Genomic DNA, 22,143 nt, shown 5'->3' with positions numbered 1-22,143 from the left:
GACTTTGCAAGTTGTCGTTCTGGGGCTACAGACTTCCGAATGAGGCATAATTTATATGCACGTAAAGCCCCAGATGTGTACTTTCAGATTATGTACAAATTATGTTCAAACTATGTAAGCACGACTTATTATGATTTTTGCAAGTCAACAGGTTTTTAGAAAAATACACTGAATTCGCGAGCACCTTGCGAGTTCTGTTTCGTGGGGCTATTCACTTTCGAATCGCTTATAATTTATATGTACGCGAAGCCCCGGATGTCTAGTTTCTCCGTAGCATTAAATATGTTTTTAAGCTGTTGAACTCGATTTTATACAGATTTTATAAGACATCAAGGTTTTCTGAAAAGTTTAGAAATTTCAGCAAACAGTTTATTCTTGAAATTACCACTGTTTCATAAGAAATTTAATTTCACTCTAAGGTTTTTAATGAAGAATTAAACCTGAAACTTTTAAATTGGATAAGCTTTCATCTTGTCGCAACGTTAGGATTAAGTTTTTAAAAATTGAGTTCTTTACCGCTGCGACTCTAAGTCTCTAATACGATTTAGCAAACAACTCTCTTGGATGCATACAATATAATATAACTTAATGTATATTATATTCAATATTCAATAATTTAACAAAAAAATAAAACTAAACTTATAATATTCATCAATTTTATAAAGAAACATAAGATATCATAAATATTTATATTAAACTCAATAAAATGGTAATCGTAATCCAACGAATTTAATAGTTAGAACTAAAAACTCAACGCAACGCAACTTTTAAACCTTTTTTTGAATTTCTATAATGCGTATTAGAGTGTCAGAGTGTGTCGAAAAGTGTCGGACACGACACATTAGAACTGTTTGTTCCATTTTCTAAATCGTTAATTAGCAAATTATTATTATTAAAGTATATGATTATATCGTTAATGGGTTAAAAATTTGTCCTTTTAAAACAACGCAAGTGCTTTTAGTAATTTATAAATATATATTAATGATAATATCTAATTATAATGTTAATGTTATATTTTTTTATTTTCCACATCAGTAAATAATACAAGTTTAATATTATAATTATATATTGCCCTTAATACATAATTATAAATTGCTAAAAGAATATAAGTTATACCATAAATCATTTCCCCATCATTAAATTTTGATGGGAATTACCATTTGATCAAAGAAAAAATATTAAAAAGTTTATAAAGAAAGAGAAAATGTCGATCTAATAATGATTAAATAGATAGTGAATTGATAGTGATTTTTTTGGATAGAATTTGATTAAATAAAAATTACGATGGGTGCGGGCTAATGGTCCTGGGCCGAAGTAGTGAGTCCAAGAACAAAAATGTTCCCTATACTGATGAATGAGGTCGAATTCAAATAGGAAAAAAAATTAATTTGTTGTTTTTTTAATAAAAAATTATGAATATGTAGTCATTTTAAAAATAATTACGAAAATATAATACTCAAACACGCCCACATGGGGCGTGTTCCAATGGACAGACACACGCCCATGTGAGGTGTGAGTTATACGAGAGACACGCCCAAATAAGGCGTGATCAGGAGAGAGACACTTCCAACAGGGGCGTGAGTGATTTGGAGAGAGACACTCCCCATTTGGGCATGACCCAGAACAGAGATACTCCCCATTTGGGCGTGTTTCACCAGGTGCTGCCACGTGTCACAAGAGTCCCATAAAACTTTGGAAGTCTATAACTTTTGATTCGGGTGTCCAAATTAGGTAAAAAAAAATTTGATTCCACATAACTTTTCGAGATCTACGTAATGACATCTCATTTGGCATATTTTGTCTGTCACAAAAAAAAATTGAATTTACAACAATGATACCATAAGAACGTTTAAACCCAAATTAATAAAGAGAAAACCACTTTTTAATTAGGTTAAAAAATAGGAGAAGGTTATAGTTACTATCTCTTTATTAAGTTGGGTTTTAACCTTCTCCTAATTAAAAAAGTGATTTTCTCTTTATTAATTTGAGTTTAAACGTTCTTATGGTATCATTGTTGTATATTCAATTTTTTTATTGACAGACAAAATATGTCAAATGAGATGTATTACGTAGAACTCGAAAAGTTATGTGGAATCAATTTTTTTTTTACCTAATTCGGATACCCGAGTCAAAAGTTATGAACTTCCAAAGTTTTACAGTCAAACTGGTGACTTTTGTATCACGTGGCAGCACATGGTGAAACACGCTCCAATAAAGAGTGTCTCTCTCATGAGTCACGTCCAAATGAAGAGTGTCTCTCTCCAACCGGTCATGTCCATGTGGAGTGTGTTTGAATGCTATATTTGCGTAAATAATTTTAAAACACTACCTTCGTAATTTTTTTATTAAAAAAGCAACAAATTAATTTTTTTTTGCCAATTCATATATGGTAACAAATTAAATCACGCTATCCTTCCTTACGATTATGAAATCTATCTCCGTTTCTATTGCTCAGATCTTAAACGGTTAAATGCCTGTAGTTAACATATATTAGTGACAAAGATGATGTCCGGTTAAATGCCATGATATTAATTATTCACTGACCAATAAGTTTTCAATTCAGGTTTTATTTTGTATAAATGTAACTCAAGGAAAAATAATTAATAACCAAATCCATAGAAAAATTGTTATGTAAAAGCGCTCATCCCTCAAGCACAAATTGTTCGGAAGGGTTGGGACTTGTGTTCTATGGTTTCAGACTAGACTTGCCTTTTATTTGTTCCTCAGTTTTATGTATTTGGCGGGCTTAATTAGAAAATGGTTATGCAAAGTTTTTTTGTTTTTTTGTTTTGGTTTAAGTTGAAAATCGTTACTCTTTGTCCCTAAGCCATTGCCATAGAATAACAAGTCAAACCTATACCATTGTGGGAGGTAATGAAGCATACAAAGCAGTAATTTCCATTGCATCATACAGACATACAGATACCACAAAACTATAATGAACACAGAACGCAATGACACAGAAAACAAGATCACAAATCAAAATGAAAGAGTGAAAGACCATTGACTTGTTTGGTATAAGAGCTAGCAGAATAAATTAACTTATAAGAATATTTCCAACAATTATAGACATAAGCTTACATTCAGGCCCCTCCTCCAGCTTTGCCCGCAATAGCTGCCTTCTATTCTAGAACAAACAGACCAGTCAAGACAAGCATATACTTTTTTCATCTTCCTATGACTCAATGCATTGGAAAGGCTAAATGTTTCCTTCAACATTAACTTGAGATAGAGACCTTGATGATGGATTTAAAAACCTGGGAACAGAAAACTGAAAGACTTGATAAGATACTATGCATGCTAGATTCTTACACGCTATAGGAAACATCTATTATATATAACGGGGGAGAAAAAATAGGATATGCACCTGCCTGAGTGCCCTTGCTTTCCTTTTATTTTCCTCCACAGGAAAAGTATTATAAACCAATGCAAACCTAGCAAGATGGGCCTTTTATTTTCCCTTAATCACACGGTTCCTTGCTTAAAAACCATTTAAGTATAGGTACAATAATATAACTAAGTGTTATTTTTACCCAAACCTTTGCAACTTTGGGTATTTTGACTGAAATGCATCAATCCACAATATTAGTACATGCTCTTCAATTTCATTGGTTAATGATGCATGTAAGTATGATCTTTTTTGGTTTCCAAGGTATTCTCCCGCCGACAGCCGGAGACTAATCCTTTCGAAGCGGGAGATCACATTAAGTGGGTAAACCTCTCCCAATAAAGCTTTTTCCATACACACGGCCAGGGATCGAATCCCTGTCAGCATGCTTAAGGAACCCAGTTATCTACTAACTGTGTTGGGCTTTGTTGGTAGTATGATCTTGGGCTATGCAGCCCTTTTATGTGGATCATTATTCTCAATAACAATTTTAGTCATTATATTTCGAAAAGTCATAAAAATTCTTAATAGAAGCAAGAAATTTCTTTTTTAAGTTAATCATTTTCTTTTGCAGGAATCAAATACATGAATAGGAATGAAAGGATTATTAAATGAATATTCTTTTTGATACCAAATTCAAAATTAGTGTCATTCCTTTACTTAATTGCGAATCTATTTATTGCAAGAAAATAAGATTTATTTATTACATTTGTCCATTTTGAATTTCCAATTGTAAAACCAACCCCCCAGTTAAGAAAAATGAATAGAAGGTTCTTGTATTGAATCTCTCTCCTTACCGGTTCATCAACCAATGCAGCTCCGAAAACATTGCTAGAGAATATCTCACGTATACTCTTATATTTTCCTACTCTACATCAGTTTATGTCTTTATGTCATATTTGGGGGCCACTTGTTGAGTGTTCCATAAAGTTTAGACGGACATGTACTTCAGAAATGAAAATACGTTTTTTAGAAAAAAGAAACGAGCAAATTATACACACAACTGCAGACTGGGAAACATATTCAATAGGTTACTGGATATGCAATACATATCCCAGATTTAAGCTGATTCCTGATGGGAAAAACCAGCCCAATCCAACCATCTGTAGTTTTTGAGTCCTGATGGGGTTTCATTTTCCAATTGCGCATAGTATCAAAATCCGAAGCTACACTAATTCAAATATTCACCTCCAATCATCCAAATAACCACTTAAAATGTTACATATATAACTTAACAGACAACTAAGAGCTAAAAGTAAAATACCAGATAGCCTACCATCATACAGTGTACAACCTAAAATCTAGAATTCCATTTTCACGAGTGCATTCGAAGCTTCAGCTGCTCCATACTGCATCCAGTCTTTGGCACATACAAGGGCCTCCACTGTCTCTGGTCGCAAGGAACTTCGATACTGATCCATCTCTTTGCTTTTTTTATCAAAGACAGACTCAGAAGGAACAGTAGAAACTGGAATAGTCAATATGTCCCGGGCCATCTTGGACAGAGTAGGGTACTTGAATTTGTTTAACTTCCACCAACCTAAAACATCAAAGTCCGGAACACGCGGTAACAGTGATTCTTCCAGGTACTGATCCAATTCAGACTTCATCTGTTGGCTAGTAGTTTCCATGATGTAGGCGTCAAAATCTGTAAGACCATTATCTGACAACAGAGTTCCTCCTGGGGATCCCTCCACCTTCATGTGGCTTCCAGCACTTCCTTCTTCCACATAAGCTGGTGTTAGTGGCAGGGGAAGGGCTACATACTCGTAAAATAGCTCATGAATCCCGTCATCAACAATCTTGATATACACATCAGCATTCTCACCGTAGATTTTTGTGAAACTGAATTCAACAAGCTTCATCTTGAAGCGAGGATCCATAACTACAGCAATCACCAAAACCAGACTACAATCTCTCCAGTACTTATCAATCTTTTCTTGCATAGATTTAGTAAGGTTGCTAATGAAGGGGTCCTCATTCATAACAGCACGAGTCAGGTCCAACTCCAATTTCCAAACTTCATGAAAGAAGGTAATAGCAGTCGGATGAGTTGTTGTGGTAAGAATGTTTGCTGCATCAAAAAGAGGCTTCAAGTATGTGCAGAGGGTCTCAACAAGCTTCCAATCTTGAATAGTCGGCCGCCCCTTGTAATCAGGATCAGAAGTGTCCAAACAAGAAAACACTTCCTTTAGCTCAGAAGCTGCTACCAGCATTTGATATGTTGTATTCCATTGGGTTTGGTCATCAATAAAAAGACTCCTTTCACTGGGGACCTGAAGTTGCTGCTTGAGCTCCAGGAATTTTTCCTCATGCGATTCTGAAGTCTTCACATATTTTACACTTTCCCGGATTTTATTGACGATGCCTTGTGCTAAGCTCAACAAATCATTAGCAACATTGCTTAAAGTACGGGCAATGCAATTTCCAATCAGTAACTGTCCATTGAGGATCAGTGGATTCTTCAGAGAGAGTAAAGGTCTGAGATTTTCAAGGGCAACTTCAGTAAGTGCCTGATTACAAGTGATAGAAAACAGCCTTCCCTCCAAATTCCAATCAGAAAGGCAAACTGCTACAGCATGGCTGATAGCAGAGTCAGAATCAGGGTATGGTTCCATAACAACATTAAGAATTCTCCTCTGCAACTTCCAATCAGTATCAACAAAATGTCCCGTAATAAACACATACCCTACAGATTGACTTGAGGTCCAGATGTCCAGTGTCAGACAAACACGTCCTGGTAATCTCTGAAAATACCTGATAAGGTTTTGCTTTTCCATCAGGTAAGTTGCAACACAGTCTCCTTGAACAGTGTTAAAGGTCACCATGTTGAACTGGGGCTGCAGATTTTTGACAAATGCAACAAATCCTGGATCCTCAACCATGTGAAGGGGGTGATCATGCATAATGATCATCCTGGCAATCTCATGACGGCCACGATCTTGATCAAAAACTTTGTAAGGAGTGATATGGGATCTATAACGTCGCTTTGGTGTATTGCTAGCATTTCCAGCACCACTTCCACTTAAACGTGGAGTATACGGAGTTAACTGATTTGGATCTTGATTATGCAGAAGAGCTGGGCATGTCCCCTTGGCAATGTGCCGCTTAAGGTGGCTGGTACCAGCAACTTTTGAACCGGTACTGTAGGCAAAGCTTTGCTTGCATCGATTGCAGCATGCCCTTCTACATCCAGGACTGACTGTTTCTATGGTAAAGTGTTCCCAGACCATAGACTTCTTTTTCCTCCTCTTAATCGGCTGTGTTTCTGGGGTATTTTCCTCATTGTTTGGTGGAGTTTCAGCATTTACTATCTCATACCTGGGAAGGGTGTTAGCACTGACTATCTCATAGTGTGCTTGAGAATTGACTAGCTGATTGTTGTGCAGTGTTTCACTATATGCCAGCTCATAGTGAGTCAAAGTTTGGGAATTGGCTAGCTGATCATGGGACAATGTTTCAGAGTTAGCCGGCTGATGGTTGGCCAGTGCCTCAGAATGGTCCAGATGATTGTTGGGCAGCATATCATACTCAGACAGATGGTTATGAGGTATTGGTTTGATGTCTGAGAGATGATTGTCTGCCAGTGGTTCAGAAGTAGGTGTCAGTTCTGAATTGGGTAGCGATTCAGGTTGAGGCAGCTGATCTTCAGGAATCATATGGAGATCAGTGAACTGATGATTTTTAGGAAGAGTTTCTGGATGGGAGAGCTGATTGTTGGGGTCTGTTGTAGAATTGGCCAACTCATTTTCAGAGTTAGCTGGCTGATGGTTGGCCAGTGCTTCAGAACGGTCCAGATGATTGTTGGGCAGAATACCATAATCAGGCAGATGGTTATGAGGTGTTGGTTTGATGTCTGTGAGATGACCATCTGCAAGTGTTTCAGAACTAGGTAGTGGTTCTGAATTCGGCAGTGATTCTGGTTGAGGCAGCTGATCTTCAGGAATCATATGGAGATTAGTGAACTGATGATTATCAGGAAGAGTTTCTGGATGGGAAAGCTGATTGTTAGGATCTGTCATGGAATTGGCCAACTCATTTTCTTGCAGAGCTTCGGACATGACCACATCACTGCTGATCTGTGCGTCATGTATAACAGTCTCATTGCTGGGATGTGTGTCAGACATGACTAACTCACTACAGGGCTGTGCAACAGATATGACCACCTCATTGCTTTGCTGTGTTTCAGATACAACTACCTCGTTGCTGTGCTGTGTTTCACATACAACCATCTCCTCATGGCCGTGCTGTGTTTCAGAATCGACCACCTCATTGCTATGCTGTGTTTCAGATACAACTACCTCGTTACTGTGCTGTGTTTCACATACAACCATCTCCTCATGGCCGTGCTGTGTTTCAGAAACGACCACCTCGTTGCTATGCTGTGTTTCAGATACAACCAACTCGTCAGTGCACTGTGTTTCGGATACAACCTCATCTTTAATATTCCGAATTTCAGAATTATCAACACCATTGTTAGGAAGTGCCTCATAATTGACCACTTGGTTGCTGGGTGGTGCCTCAAGGGCAGGATTCCTGTCAAGAGTTGCTTCGGAACTAACAATTTGATCGACAGGTGGTCCTTCAGAGTTGACCAACAGATTCTCGAGTGCTGCTTCCGAATCAACTGGCTGACTGTTGTGTGGGGCTGCAACATTGCCCAACTGGTTGTTAGGTAGCGATTCGGAATTCTGTGGCTCATTGTTTGGTGATTGTTTGGAGTAGTTCAACTCATTTGCATCACCAATAGTAGCCTGGGTTTCAGATGCAGGAAGTCCTTTGTTAGGTAGTGTTTTGGAATTGGAGAGATCATCGTTGTGAGAATTGGAATTTTCCACGTTACTGTTGGGCAAAGTTTCACAATTTCCCAGATCCTTGCTTGGTTGAGAATCAGTACTGACTAGCTGATTTTTTACATCAGGGGTCACCACCACTTTGTCTTCTTCAGGGGTAGCCATCTTGTTTTGATATATATCTTCCTGCATTTTACCCAGAAGAAACAAATGCTAATTAATGTTGAATTAAAATTGGCAAACATTTTCTAGACATGGATATAATATAGAGTACTACAGACATGAAGAAAACATGATATCACTGGTGCATGAGATCTCAAGTTAACAACCCTCCCATGAAAAATATATAGGATTATAATGAACTTGAACAATTAAACATAAGTTGCATTTGTCCACATCAATATTTACATCTTTATCAGAGTAGCATGCATAACACAAAATTTATGCAAGGTCAGGTGTGAACCCACTCTAATACATAATGGAAGGCGGCGGGGGGGGGGGGGGATAAATCCCCCATAAAAGCCTATTTTACAGACATCCTATCTCTTTGGAACAAACGCAAACGTTAGTATGCTATATTGTTAGCATACAAGACAATAGATAATACAAACAAATCAATTTCAAAGTGAATCATAAACCCATGCTTGCAGACACCAGGTGAAGTTTGCTTTTCTTTCTTCACTTCGTTTTAAGAGTCAAATTGAATCATAAACACATGATCATCATATTACTGGCATTCTTACATTGTTGACAAGAAGGCCCAAGACCAGGGTAGTACCTATGCCAGTTCAGCTGTTCTATCTATTCGTTTGTTAACAACACTATCACAATGTTCACAAATGTATCATATTCCATAAATCCATTAATTTAAGCCTGATATACACCACTCTGCATGAACCCAAAGAAAACATGGGCCCACAATTGGGTCAGATTGGCCCAATTCAATCATAATAGGAACATTTAATAATAATATGAAATGAACAACCCAACAGTTCATATTATAGATCAAGCACTACTCAGTACCCAGAGTCCACAAGACATAAATCATGCTCCAACCAAAACTGGTATATCAGATGAAGATTTCAATGGATTACCACTGCTGGAACTGATAAAAATTATATATAATGCGTTAACAAAAAAAATAACCAAATCCAATTACGTTATGATTTCGAGAAATCAAAGCTTAAAAAACTAAATAGGAGAAACACACTGTTTCATGAGAAAACCAAGAGTAGAAGTAAAAGATGCTTCAGCTGAAGGAAGATTTTCAAAAAATTCAACAAATCAGAAAGTTAGGGTTTGGGATCTACCAGCTATATGTCAACGGAATCGGACGGTATAAAAGCCGATCGGTAGTGTCGTATGCGGAAGCTCGGAAAACCGAGCTCCGGGGCTGACTGGAGTGAGATCTTGGGTTTTGCAGAGGAGTGAGCGAGAGAAAGAGATTGGGCTTGAGAACGAACCCAATAAGCTAATTGGACCTTCTTGGAGTTCGAGAGGTGCGAGGATGGTTCATACTTGCTGGTTGGGGAGATAGGGTTTTGAAAAGAATTAAAAATAGGGCAATACTTTTGGATTACGAATTTGGACTCTTAAGGTCCGTAATTATTATTTATTCATTTTATTGGTTTTATTTTCTTTTCTTTTTATGGCTTTTGGTACGAAGATTTGAGCCCGTTTGTTTGAATTTATAGAAAAAATAACTTTTATCTATTTCTTATTTTAAAAGTATTTTTTTATAAAAATTAAAGTTATTTATATTTTTATAAAAATATTTAATTTGAAAAAATATTTGATTTTTGATCTCTGTTATTTTAGAAGTTAAAATTTCTAATTTTTTAAAAAAGTAAAATTTTGATTTTTTTAGGACTTTTATTTTTTTTTTAAAGCAGTCATTCAAACGAACTTAAAATAAGAAGTGTTTTTTTTACTTCTAACAAAAGCATCTTTTAAAAAAAAAAATCATCGAAATTCCCAATCGAGACGGATCGTGAAGCCGTGCGTGCCTGCTTTTGTTGTACAAATTTTAGCCCAATCATATTTCCATGTTTTCTTGATGCTTTATCTCATGCTATCATTCAATTCGATCCAAACTCATCTTATCTTTTTTTTTTTTTTTTTTTCTTCACTAAATCGTGGAAAGGGTCAACAACAGGTTGTCTAGTCCGTGAATGATAGTTGTTTTGAAATTTTTGAAATAACATTTTGCAAAAAAGGATGATGTTGGCCTCAAAACTACGAATATTTGTTTTTTACAAGATAGAAAACAACCATTTTTCATCTCTTTAAGGGAAAAAAATAACATGACAAATCTCTCCAGTTGGGAAAAGGAGGGTGTAAAAAAATGCAAGTTAGTCTTAAGATCTTTTCATATAGGTGGTTAGGGATGGCAAAAACGAGTCAACCCGTTGGGTTGGCTCGTAACCCGTCCTAAATGAGTCGGGTTGGGTTGGCCTAAATGAGCTGCCAACCCGACTCAACCCGACCCGATACAACCCAGACCCAAACGAGCCAGCCCGCGGGTCAAACGGGCCAGCTCGCGGGTTGGGTATTTTTTTTTATTATAAAAAAAATGTCTGTACTAAAATAAATAAATAAATAAATAAATATATATATATATATATATATATATATATATATATATAATGAAAACTCCAAAGCTCGCTAACATCGTCGTCCTTGGATAGCAAAAGCAGAAACGTCTTTCTTTGCTTGATACAGATGGTAAAAGTTTTCATTTCTCTTGGAATATATTCGATTTCAATGTAGAACTTGTAACTTTGTGGTAATAGTTCGTTTTATATTTATCTGAACTCATTTTTTTTATGGGAATTTTTCAGTTGCTGGGTAAGCTATGACCTTTGGACCCACGGATCTGGTTTGCTGTAGAACATTGCAGGGTCATACAGGAAAGTGACAAACGCAACCCGCGAGCTTTTTTCCGAGCCAACCCGCGAGCTGATTATCGAGCCAACCCGCGAGTCAACCCTAACCCGGCTTGGGTAGGGCTGTGTTGGGTTTTCTGGCTCGTTTAATTTTTCGGGCCAACCCTAACCCGACCCGTTTTTTACAGGTTGAATACGGGTTGGGCCGGGTCGAGCCGGGTTGGCCCGTTTTGCCAACCCTATAGGTGGCATAACTTGTTGGTCTAAACTCTAAATCCTGTCAATCATTTGAAATTTTACATAATTGATGTGTTAAGTTTTGAATTTGGGGATAAAATATTCTACCTATTTTTTTCTTTATGTTTATCTTGTTTATTTATTTTCAATATCATTAGATCAGAATCTTAACTAATTTTTATCTTTTCTCTCCTCTCTTGAGATTATAATTCAATGATATTAGAGATGTGTAAGTAGTGCAGACATAAAAAAAGATAGACATAATATCATGTTGTTTGAATTTAATGTTTGGGATTTTTTTTACTATGAAAACTATATTGATCTTTAAAAATAGTAAGTCACAGTCAATAAGAGGAATGCTTTATTTTATCATTTTCTAAATTAAATTGTGAAGAAAAAAGAGAGGATAGACTTTGGGTTTAAATTTAAATTTTGTAAAGTCAAAATTTCGGCAATGGGTGGGAACTATTTGGGACATTTTTGTCCCAGCCCAAAATGTTTTTATATTATTGTTTTTGATAAATGAGCCTAAGTCCGTGAAAATGGGTAAAAAAGGAAGAAATTTGCATGACCACTTCGGCTCTTGCAGTTAGGGGTATAAATAAGTTAGGTTAGGTTAAATTAAATTTTGAGTTAAATAGGTTAGGCATGCGTAAAAAATATTGGATCTAACTTAGCCTGTTAGCCTATGTAAGTCCCAAATTATAAGTCTAGTCTGACCTATATTTAAAAAATAAAAGTCTTGGTCTAGGCTTGTTAGCCTGTTTAAGCCTATTAAACATTCAACAATTAAAAGGATAACTAAAATAATAATTTAATTTAATTTATTTAAAATAAATAATATGATATAGGCCGGCCTGTTGCCTTATAGGCCCGACATGTATAAAAAAGCCTATGGGCTATTTTCTAAATAGATATTTTTTAAAAGCCTAGGCTTGTTTTATTTTACTATTTGTAATAGGCCAAATCTGAATATAGGCTAGGTCATAGGTCTCTATAGACTGGCCTAACCCATTACTCCCCTACTTGCAGCTTACAAAGGAGTTTAAATTTTCATTTGTGAGTTATTTTTTTCCCCTTGTGAGTTTTTCATGTACTCTAATCTTATAATGAAACATCAAAATTTATAGAATCAAATTTGAAATTTTGTGAAAAGGGTTGGGATTAGGGGTGTAAATGGACTAAGTCGGATTACAAGAGCCTACGAACTAGCCTATATTAGGCCAGACTTAGCCTATTATAAATAATAAAATAGAACATGCCTAGATTTTTTAAAAAAACTATTTATAAAATAGGTCATAGGCTTTTTTGTACATGTCGGACCTATAAGCCTACAAGCTGACCTATATCATATTATTTATTTTAAATAAAATAAATGAAATTATTATTTTAGTAATTTTGAATAATAAAGTAATGTTATTTTTTTTTTAGATTGCTCCACCGGTTTTTGGCCTGACTATGTCCAGTCCGACCCGGGTAGGTTACCTAGCATTGGCAGGTGAGTCTCCCAATAAGTTATCTGCAATAAACCCAATACGACGTCGTTTTGGGGCGGAAATCATGGTGTTTTTGTAATTTTAATTTATTCCAGGGTTATTATAGACATAGTCTTTATAATTATAATTTTTTAATATTTCAATCCCAAAACGACATCGTTTTAGGAGTAAATGCAGATAACTTATCTGCAGTGCTGCAGAAATATTTTTCTGTTCTTTTAATTGTTGAATGTTTAACAAGCTTAAACAGACTCTCAGGCTTAGACCAAGACTTTTATTTTTTAAATATAGGTCAGGCTAGACTTGTAATTTGGGGTCTAAACAGGCTAAGAGGCTAGGCCAGATCCAATATTTTTTTTTACGCAGACCTAACCTATTTAAGCCAAAGTCTAGCCTAGCCTATTTACGCTCCTAATTGGGATCTAATTATCCAGAATTTTGTTTCTGCTTTTTTCTGTCCATAGTCTGTCATGTAGTCACATATATATAAAAAAAAATAAAAAAAATCTAAATATATACATCAAAACAATAAAAAAGAAATGGCAGAGGAAGGAGGGTGGTAACTGGTAAGTGACATGGAGAGCTAAGCTAATAAATAGTTTGCTTCTGTCAGGTGTGAAACTAATCCACATCCCAGTTCTTTTGAAATTATTTTAACAACGAATTATTACGTTGTTGGACTTTACAATAAAACAAAAACAAAAGCCTTACCATTCAAGATTCAACAGTCATCTCAAATAAATAAAGCCTTATTCTATATCATCCTTTAGTTGCCTTACAGATTCATCTTTCGGTATTCAAATCTGAAATCCCATCCCCCTAACTTGGTCAGTAGTTGACTCTGCGGCTTCTAGATCTTTCCAATTGATAGCTATGTAATAATGGATAATGTAATATTTACGAAATACAAAACATTATATAAATTTTTTGTAAGACTAAGGTTGCATTATATAGTAGCATTAACAATGTAATAATTCCTACCAAAGGCAAATAAGTCGTCATTGGTTGCGCCACACGGCACTAAAAATTTCTTATAAAAACAGAACAATCGTTACCTCGAATGTATTAAGTAAACACCACTCTGCTCTTCATCATACCAGATCACTAGCGTTTCTTACGAGCATAAGTTCAATGGCAACTGCGTAAGAATATATTTTTATTAATATTCCCAATTCAAAATTGTAGTTACTGTTTATCTGAATCGATTCGTTTTCTCTAACGTTGTCATGTAATCTAGAGGTGTGCAAGAAATTCGTCCTCCCACGCTGGCTCCCACCTCCGAACCACCATCTATTTTTGATGGAACTACAAGGTTTCTCATTTACTTATTAGATTCCAATTCAACCTGTTTTCATGGTTTTGCTTTTAGGTTCGCAACTTGGCATGCTCATATAGTATCTTATATTGGATTACTTTTTCTCTTTTTAAGGTTGTACATGAGTTATTCATGCCCATTTGCTCAACGCGTATGGATCACTAGGAACCACAAGGTTTTTTCTTTCTTTCTCTCTCTCTCTTTCTTTTTTATAGTACAAGGTTGTTTTCTCTTTTTATTCCTATGATCTATTGATATATTGGTTTTAATCAACTGTTATTCAATCTTTCGGTCATGGGTTCGAATCCAGTAAACAATTTTTATAAACTGTCTCAATTACTTGTTGCGTTATACTATTTAGTTTTCTGTTGAGATCTATCATGTAGAGGTACTCCAATTGGATCATTGATCAATTTTTATATTTTACTGTAAATCTAATTGGTTATTTACTTCCAATTACGTAAATAAATAGTTCAAATCGCACTCTTCTGTTTATGATGTAGTAAATAATCGATTTCTTGAATATCAGGGACTGCAAGACAATATCAAATTGGTTCCTATTGACCTTATGAACAAGCCTGCTTGGTATAAAGAGAAGGTTCACCCCGAAAACAAGGTGGGTAATTCTAAGGAAAAAAAAAAAAACCATGATCTATATGAAGCAATGTAAACTTGACATAACTATTTGATTTGCCTGATTGCTGATCATGTTCTCCTTATATTGTAGGTGCCATCTCTCGAACATGATGGCAAGGTTTTAGCAGAAAGTATTGACTTGATCAAATATGTAGATGCAAATTTTGAAGGGCCAGCACTATTGCCTAATGTAATAATGAAAGATTTATAGCTTATTGCATGAGAAAACCTTCCCTTTCCCCCGACTCATGTTCTTTGTGTGTTAATGGGGGTAATGATGCTAAGAAGACTTTTTCAGGACCCAGCCAAGAAGGAATTTGGTGAGGAGCTAATAATATATGTTGATACTTTCACCAAAGATGTGTTCACTTCATTCAGAGGCGATCCTATAACTCAAACCAGTAAGAACTACGTTTCTAACTTGAAGGAAATTATAGTAAACATAAAAGATGCCTTGTGAAAAATTGGTCATTTGAATCAGGTGCTTCGTTTGACTACGTGGAGAATGCTCTTGGTAAATTTGATGATGGGCCATTCTTCCTTGGCGAATTCAGTTTGGTAAGTTGAAAATTCAGGAGACTTGAAAATCAGATATCTTGATGTGAAAACTCTGTAACCATAATTATAATTTTTCTTTTTGAATAAATCATGGGGATTATCAGGTGGATATTGCCTATATTCCATTTGTTGAAAGGTTCCAAATCGTCTTCTCTGAGGTTTATAAGCATGACATCACAGCTGGAAGGCCTAAACTAGCAGCATGGATTGAGGTATTTCGGAATATTCTCTTTTGTTGAAATATATAAAACCATTAATGTAGCCTCACCAAAAAATTAAGCTTTTGAGTTGAATTGGTTATTTACATGGTATCAAAGCCTTGTGTCCCGGGTTCGATTCTTACCCAACTTGATTAAAAATTAAAACTTAACAATAAAGTAGTACTCAAAATTCATGTCTAAGATGAATCAAAGTATTTTCTTCATCTGTTCTTGAATGGTCCATATTTGGCCACGGCCCATAACATGGTTTTCACTTTTGATAGTAGGCCTCAGTAATAATTGCTTCAGATGTAGTATTGATTCTATAAAAAAAAATAGAGATTCGTTTTGGCTAACAGGTCAAACATCTTTTTGCAGGAGCTGAACAAAAACAATGCTTATAAGCAGACAAAACTTGATCCAGAAGAATTCGTTGACTTTTTCAAGAAGCGCTTCTTGGTATATAAAATAAAATAAATAAATTACAGTTGGATATAATATTACAATTACATTTCTTTGTGGTTAGTTTTCAAGGTATGCTTTTTGCCTCCTTGTTAATCTTCAATATCGCTGTTATGCAGGGTCAGTAGTAAACATCAGATGGCAACGGGTGTATATGACACAAGTAAATAAAGTGAGAGGTGCATGCATCATGGAATGCTTTTGAGTTTTTAAGCTGCTACGTATAAGCCTGTGTAATGGCTAGAGTTGCAGATAGTCTGAATTTGTAATAAAGGTTTCTGTACCAGTGTCTAATCTTGTACAATAATAACTAAATCAAGAAATGATTTATGTAAAGCTTGATAAGCTATATGCATGTAACTTTGTGTTAAATTTTATGGTTTCCACATATAGGATGTCGTTCTCGATCTCGTGATCTTGTCCTATTGATTGTATCACAAACACCAACAATGATACTATTACTCTTCATTAGTAAGTTAAAAATGTTAAATTGTACTTTATAGAAATACGAGATTGTTTTAACAACTGGAATCTCAATTGATGTTACAGCTGGTATAAGCGATATAATTTAAAGACATTTGATTACCATCAATCAACATTGTTAAAACACGGGAAAAAAAAGTAATTTATTATAAATTAAATAAAAAATTTGTTTTTAAATTATTTACGAGTGTATTGTAGGATATCACGTCCAGATTGGGCGTAATTAGTCACGCCCAATGTAAGCGTTATACCTCATAAAAACAAGCTTAAAAACGACGTCACACCAACCACGCTTGAGATAAGCCACCAGTGACGCCTACAAGAGGCGTGACCTTGTTAGTTGAAAACGAAAATCAAAACTCTGTACCAACACCGTCTGTAATTCAACCACTCATTTTCTATACATGATTTCTTCGGCTTTGAGAACAACAACAGGCAGCTTCTCTTGCCATTCCTTGTTCTTCTTAGTTGCGGGACTGTGAGCGTCACTCACAACCCTAATCAAACATATGGTGTGCAATAAAGTCAAGAGAATGCGCAAGCACAACAAGGGTAAAAACGATGAGGAAAGGGGAACGGGAGATGAACCCAGAACCTGAAAATCTGCTGAATGGGAAGAAGATGGACACAAATAATTGAGTGTTGTGTTTGTCTGTTGGGAGGAGTTTACATACTATACACACAGTGTAGTGTGGCAATGCTTTCTCTACTACATGGATTTTTGTTTGTTTGATGGGTCAATTACTACTTTCCCTTTGCCTCACTTGTCTTGCTGTTGGTGCCATTCTCATTCCACAATTTGTAATTGTCCGGTTTTGTTTTGGGGTAGTAGTAGCGAAAGAAGGGGTAGTAGCTTTCTTTCTCATTCTTGTTTTGTCTTCCCCAATAATTTAGAGAGTTTACCATTATCATTACCATGTTTTTGTTTTTATTTTATTTTTTTGTTTGATGTATTGTATTGTATTGGGCAAAAAAAGTAAGTACACAGCTGAATAACGTTTTCGTTTTTACAAGGTCACGCCTCTTACAGGCGTGACGTTATGAATGACGCCTACATCGAACATAAGCCAATCCGGACATAACATCCTGCAATACGCTCATAAATAATTTGAAAACAGCAATAAATTTGTAATTTTTTATTTAATTTACAATAAATTAATTTTTTTGACGGCACCTCAAACCTTCTCATCAAAGCATGTTTCATGAAAAGCCTGCAATTGGATGCCCCTTTAGAATATTTCATCTTTGTGAAGGATGTTATTTAAATTTTTACTTCCCAGCATTAAGAAATAAATATAACCGTTGGATCAACATAATCGATCTAACAGTAAATTGATTGGTAGTAACACTAATGGGTTGTTACAATATCATTTCCCTTAAAATGGACCCTGTATTTTTTCTTGAGGACGAAAAAAAAGTATTTACTCTTTTTAAAAAGAAGATTGCGTTTGGTGTTGGTTCCAAAATAACTCGGAGGCTTCTGGGTTTAAATGCTCTTATAGTACCATTGTTGCAAATTTGAATTGTTTTTGTGAGAGATAAAATATGCCAAATGAGATGTCATTGCGTAGATCTCGAAAAGTTATGTGGAATCAATTTTTTTTTACCTGATTCGGATACTCAAATCAAAAGTTATGGCCTTTAGAAGTTTTACGTTAATTTGTTAATTTTTTTTACACGTGTCAACGCCATATGAGTGATGCCTAACTTAGGCATAACTGGTGACGCCCAATCCGGACGTCAATACACGCATAAATAGTTTCAAAACAGCAATAAATTCAATATTTTTTATTTAAAATGCAATTAATTAATTTTCTTTGCCTTGAGGTGCCATATATGTTTGTAATAATGTATAAGAACATATTTTTAATGCAATATATCAAAAGTTTTGCATTTTTTAATGCAACTTAAAGAACATTATATTCCAAAGCAATGAACCGGTTGAAATATTTTCCAAAAAAAAAAAAGAACATTATATTCTCACCAATCTCTATCACACTTTTATATTGTGGCACTTTCTTTTCTCACAATATTATACACTATTTTTTTCAAACATTTGGTAGAAAGTATATATTTTACTATGACGTTAAGTATTCTTATTTATCGATGGACTAATCCATTTTGGTGCAATCATTAATTTCAGATCACAACTTACAAGATAAAGTCTCATTGTTGCAAATTTAAATTGTGTTTGTGAGAGTTAAAATATAGCAAATGAGGTGTCATTGCATAGATCTTAAAAGGTTATGTGGAATCAAAAAAAGAATTAACTGATTTGGATACCCGAGTCAAATTATGGTCTTTAGAAGTTTTATGGTTAAAATGTTAATTTTTTGTGACACGTGTCAACACCATATGAGTGACGCCTAACTTGGGTGTGACTGCCTCATGGGTGAAGCCTAACTTAGGCGTGACTGGTGACGCCCAATTTGAACGTGTCATTTTATAATAAATGCATAATTATTTTCAAAATTGTAATAAATTCATAATTTCTTATTTAAAATAGAATATATTAATTTTTTTGGCGAATAGAATAAGCTCCAACTTTGTTACTATATAAAATTGTTGATGCCACCCCAACAGTTAACCTATATTCTAAATTTCTTTTTAAGAAAATAAATATTATTATTTATTTTTTTCATGAGTAACTAACAAGAAGGAGCCGAATAGAAAAAAGGAAACTAATTAAATACAAATTAGTTGGAAGTAATGCAGGTGACTTCTTCAATTTATAAAATCTTTTAAAGACTAAATATGAATAATTAGACAAAGTTGTTTACAAGTTTTAAGATTTTCAATATTAAATATTTTTTAAATTTTCTTTCACTGTAACATCTTGTACAAAATAGTGTGTATAGTAACAAAATGTGATAATAATATCAAATAAATAAGATAAAATAGAGTAACTTCTAAAAATAGTCAATAAATTAAACATGTTAGCTGAGTTTATTTAAATATTTAACAATCAATCATAATAATAATTTTTGAAGAATAATTAATTGTACATAAAATTTACACTTATATATATATATGGATGAGACAGAATCCTTTGACATCGGTGTCAAACTTTAAAATTTGACATCAAATCATATTCGTTGATTTTCGTCAATCAACCGTTATCAGTTATTGAAAATTAATATTAATTAATAAATTTGATTTCGAATAAATGATAATCATTGATTGGTGGAAATCAAAGGTTAGAATTTTGTGTCAAATTTTAAAATTTGACACTGGTGTCAAAGGATCTCGTATATATATATATATCTGAGAACCGTTAAATCGAAAAAGATCAACGACTCTGATTTGTAAGCATGTGATACCATTGATCTTTTTTAATCTAACGACTTTCAGATGAGGTGTCAAATTTCAAATTTGACACCGGTGTCAAGGGATCCAACCTCTATATATATATATATATATATATATATATATATATATATATTATATATATATATATATTATATTTGAGCAAATCAAGATGGAACTTCAAAACAATTTGTTTCCTCTAATGCTCTATGGCAATCGTGATTTTAAATATTTAGTGAAATAGGAAAAAACTTTAGGGCACATTCGTCAACGTTGTTATGTTTGGTTGCCTTTTATTTAAAATTATAGGGATATGTTATTTTACCTATCATTTTGTTTGCCTACATTTGTCTACCACTCTAAAATTTCATTAGATCAGAATCTTAACTAATATTTATCTTTCTCTCTTCTTAGGATTCAGATCTAATGGTGTTTTAGAGTGGTAAGCAAAAAAAACCATACGTAAAATAACCTATCCCAAAATTATATAGAAAAATAAATTTAGAACGTGGGATAGAAGGCATTAAAATAGTAAAATCTCCAATGCCTCTAAAGACATTGATGCCTATCGTGCCCTTCATCGGATTAAGTCACCAGACATAATTGTGGGTTTAAATACACAAAAGTAATATATATATATATATATATATATATATATATATATATATATATATAGGCTTATCGTTTCTCAAGCTGCTTGAGATACTTTTATCTCCGGCTACTAAATCATAACCATATAAAGATGGATCAATGGTGATAAAGGAAGAGAGAGAAAAGAAAAATTATAATCATTCAAAGATGAATCAATTAATATAAGGAAATAAATAAATAAAACGACGTAGTTTTGGGGTAGCCGGAGATAAACTTATCTCAAACTGCTTGAGAAATATTTTTTCATATATATATATATATATATATATATATATATATATATATATATATATATATATATATATATATATACATATAGACAAATATTTCTGCAGTTAATGCAGATAAGTTATTTGCATTTACTTTCAAAATGACGTCGTTTTGAGATTGAAAGATTAGAAAATTATAATTATAAAGACTATAATAACCCTGAAATAAATTAAAATTATAAAAATATTATAATTTCCGTCCAAAAACGATGTTGTATTAGACTTATTGCAGATAACTTATCTGCAGTAATTGCAGAAAAAGGGAATCCATATATATATATATATATATATATATATATATATATATATATATATATATATATATATATATGGGGTAAACATTTCTACAGCAACTTTAGATAAGCTTATCTACAGCTGCCATTTTTAACTATATTCTCCCGGGAGAATATAATTATAGCGTTAAAGTTGCTATTTTCTCTCTCTCCACGTCAGCAAAAAAGTTCTGAAAAGTAAATGAGGAGAGAGAAAAAAGAGCAACTTTAACGTTATAACTATATTCTCCCGGGAGAATATAGTTAAAAATGACAGCTGTAGATAAGCTTATCTAAAGTTGCTGTAGAAATACTTTTGCCTATATATATATATATATGAGGCAGGATCCTTTGACACCGGTGTCAAAAAAAAGTTTGACACCTCATCTGAGAGCCGTTAGATTAAAAAAAATCAATGGTGTCACATGCTTACAAATCAGAATCGTTGATTTTTTTTAATCTAGCGGCTCTCAGATGAGGTGTCAAACTTTTTTTTTGACACTGGTGTCAAATGATCCCGCCTCTCTCTCTCTCTCTATATATATATATATGTGTGTGAGGGATCTTTTGATTTTGCTGTAAGATTTAGAAATCTTACTCCTCATCTTAACCGTTGATTTTCGTCCATCTAACGGAGTAAGACTTCTAAATCAATGGTTTAGATGGCGAGTAAGATTTCTAAATCTTATATCGAAATCAAAATATCTCTCCTATATATATATATATGGGTTTGTGTTTTCTAAAGTTACTTTAGATAACTTTATTTAATGTTCACCGAAACGACGTCGTTTTGGGACGGAAATTATGGTGTTTTTGTAATTTTAATTTATTTCAGGGTTATAATAGTCTTTATCATTCTAATTTTTTAATTTTTCAACCACAAAATGACGTCGTTTTGATGAACATTAGATAAAGTTATCTAAAGTAATATTAGATACTTTTTTCCCTATATATATATATATATATATATATATATATATATATATATATATATATATATATGAGAATGATCCGTTTACAAACTTTTTTTACAAATTACACTAAGTATGACCGGTCATACTTAGTGTAGTTTATAAACAAAAAATTTGTAAGTATATATATATATGAAAAGTGGTCAACTTACGTTAATGTAAAAATAACAAATCTATCTTATATAAAATTTAATCGTTGATCTAGTTGCATCTAATGATTA

General features: G+C 33.9%; 2 protein-coding genes across 4 annotated transcripts; one reads left to right on the top strand and one right to left on the bottom strand.

Annotated features, from left to right (window-relative positions):
• Nucleotides 1-4,422: 4,422 nt before the first annotated feature.
• Nucleotides 4,423-9,692, bottom strand: LOC133309814 (zinc finger BED domain-containing protein DAYSLEEPER-like). 3 transcript variants are annotated; one of them, XM_061510645.1, is made up of 3 exons: nt 9,205-9,259; nt 5,125-8,367; nt 4,423-5,079 (listed from the first exon to the last, which is right to left on the bottom strand). In XM_061510645.1, the coding sequence occupies exons 1-3, from the start codon at nt 9,220-9,222 to the stop codon at nt 4,690-4,692; spliced, it is 3,651 nt and encodes a 1,216-aa protein (XP_061366629.1). In that variant the 5' UTR covers nt 9,223-9,259; the 3' UTR covers nt 4,423-4,689. The 3 variants fall into 3 exon arrangements, with proteins under 3 accessions (XP_061366629.1, XP_061366628.1, XP_061366626.1); XM_061510644.1 differs by lacking the exon at nt 9,205-9,259 and adding an exon at nt 9,492-9,692 and having other exon boundaries at nt 4,423-8,367; XM_061510642.1 differs by having other exon boundaries at nt 4,423-8,367; nt 9,205-9,257.
• A 4,105-nt stretch (nt 9,693-13,797) lies between these two features.
• On the top strand, nt 13,798-16,394 carry LOC133309815 (glutathione S-transferase L3-like). Its single transcript, XM_061510646.1, has 10 exons — nt 13,798-13,941; nt 14,037-14,111; nt 14,229-14,289; nt 14,644-14,730; nt 14,842-14,940; nt 15,049-15,151; nt 15,232-15,308; nt 15,413-15,520; nt 15,887-15,967; nt 16,090-16,394. The coding sequence occupies exons 1-10, from the start codon at nt 13,931-13,933 to the stop codon at nt 16,096-16,098; spliced, it is 711 nt and encodes a 236-aa protein (XP_061366630.1). The 5' UTR covers nt 13,798-13,930; the 3' UTR covers nt 16,099-16,394.
• Nucleotides 16,395-22,143: the final 5,749 nt, after the last annotated feature.

The sequence above is a fragment of the Gastrolobium bilobum genome, unplaced genomic scaffold (genome assembly GCF_033153095.1).
Source record: "Gastrolobium bilobum isolate Gb01-03AN ecotype WA unplaced genomic scaffold, APGP_CSIRO_Gbil_v1 utg850, whole genome shotgun sequence".
Lineage (NCBI taxonomy): Eukaryota > Viridiplantae > Streptophyta > Magnoliopsida > Fabales > Fabaceae > Gastrolobium > Gastrolobium bilobum.
The sequence above is the reverse complement of the archived record's forward strand: the minus strand, read 5'-3'. Positions and strand labels throughout refer to the sequence as shown.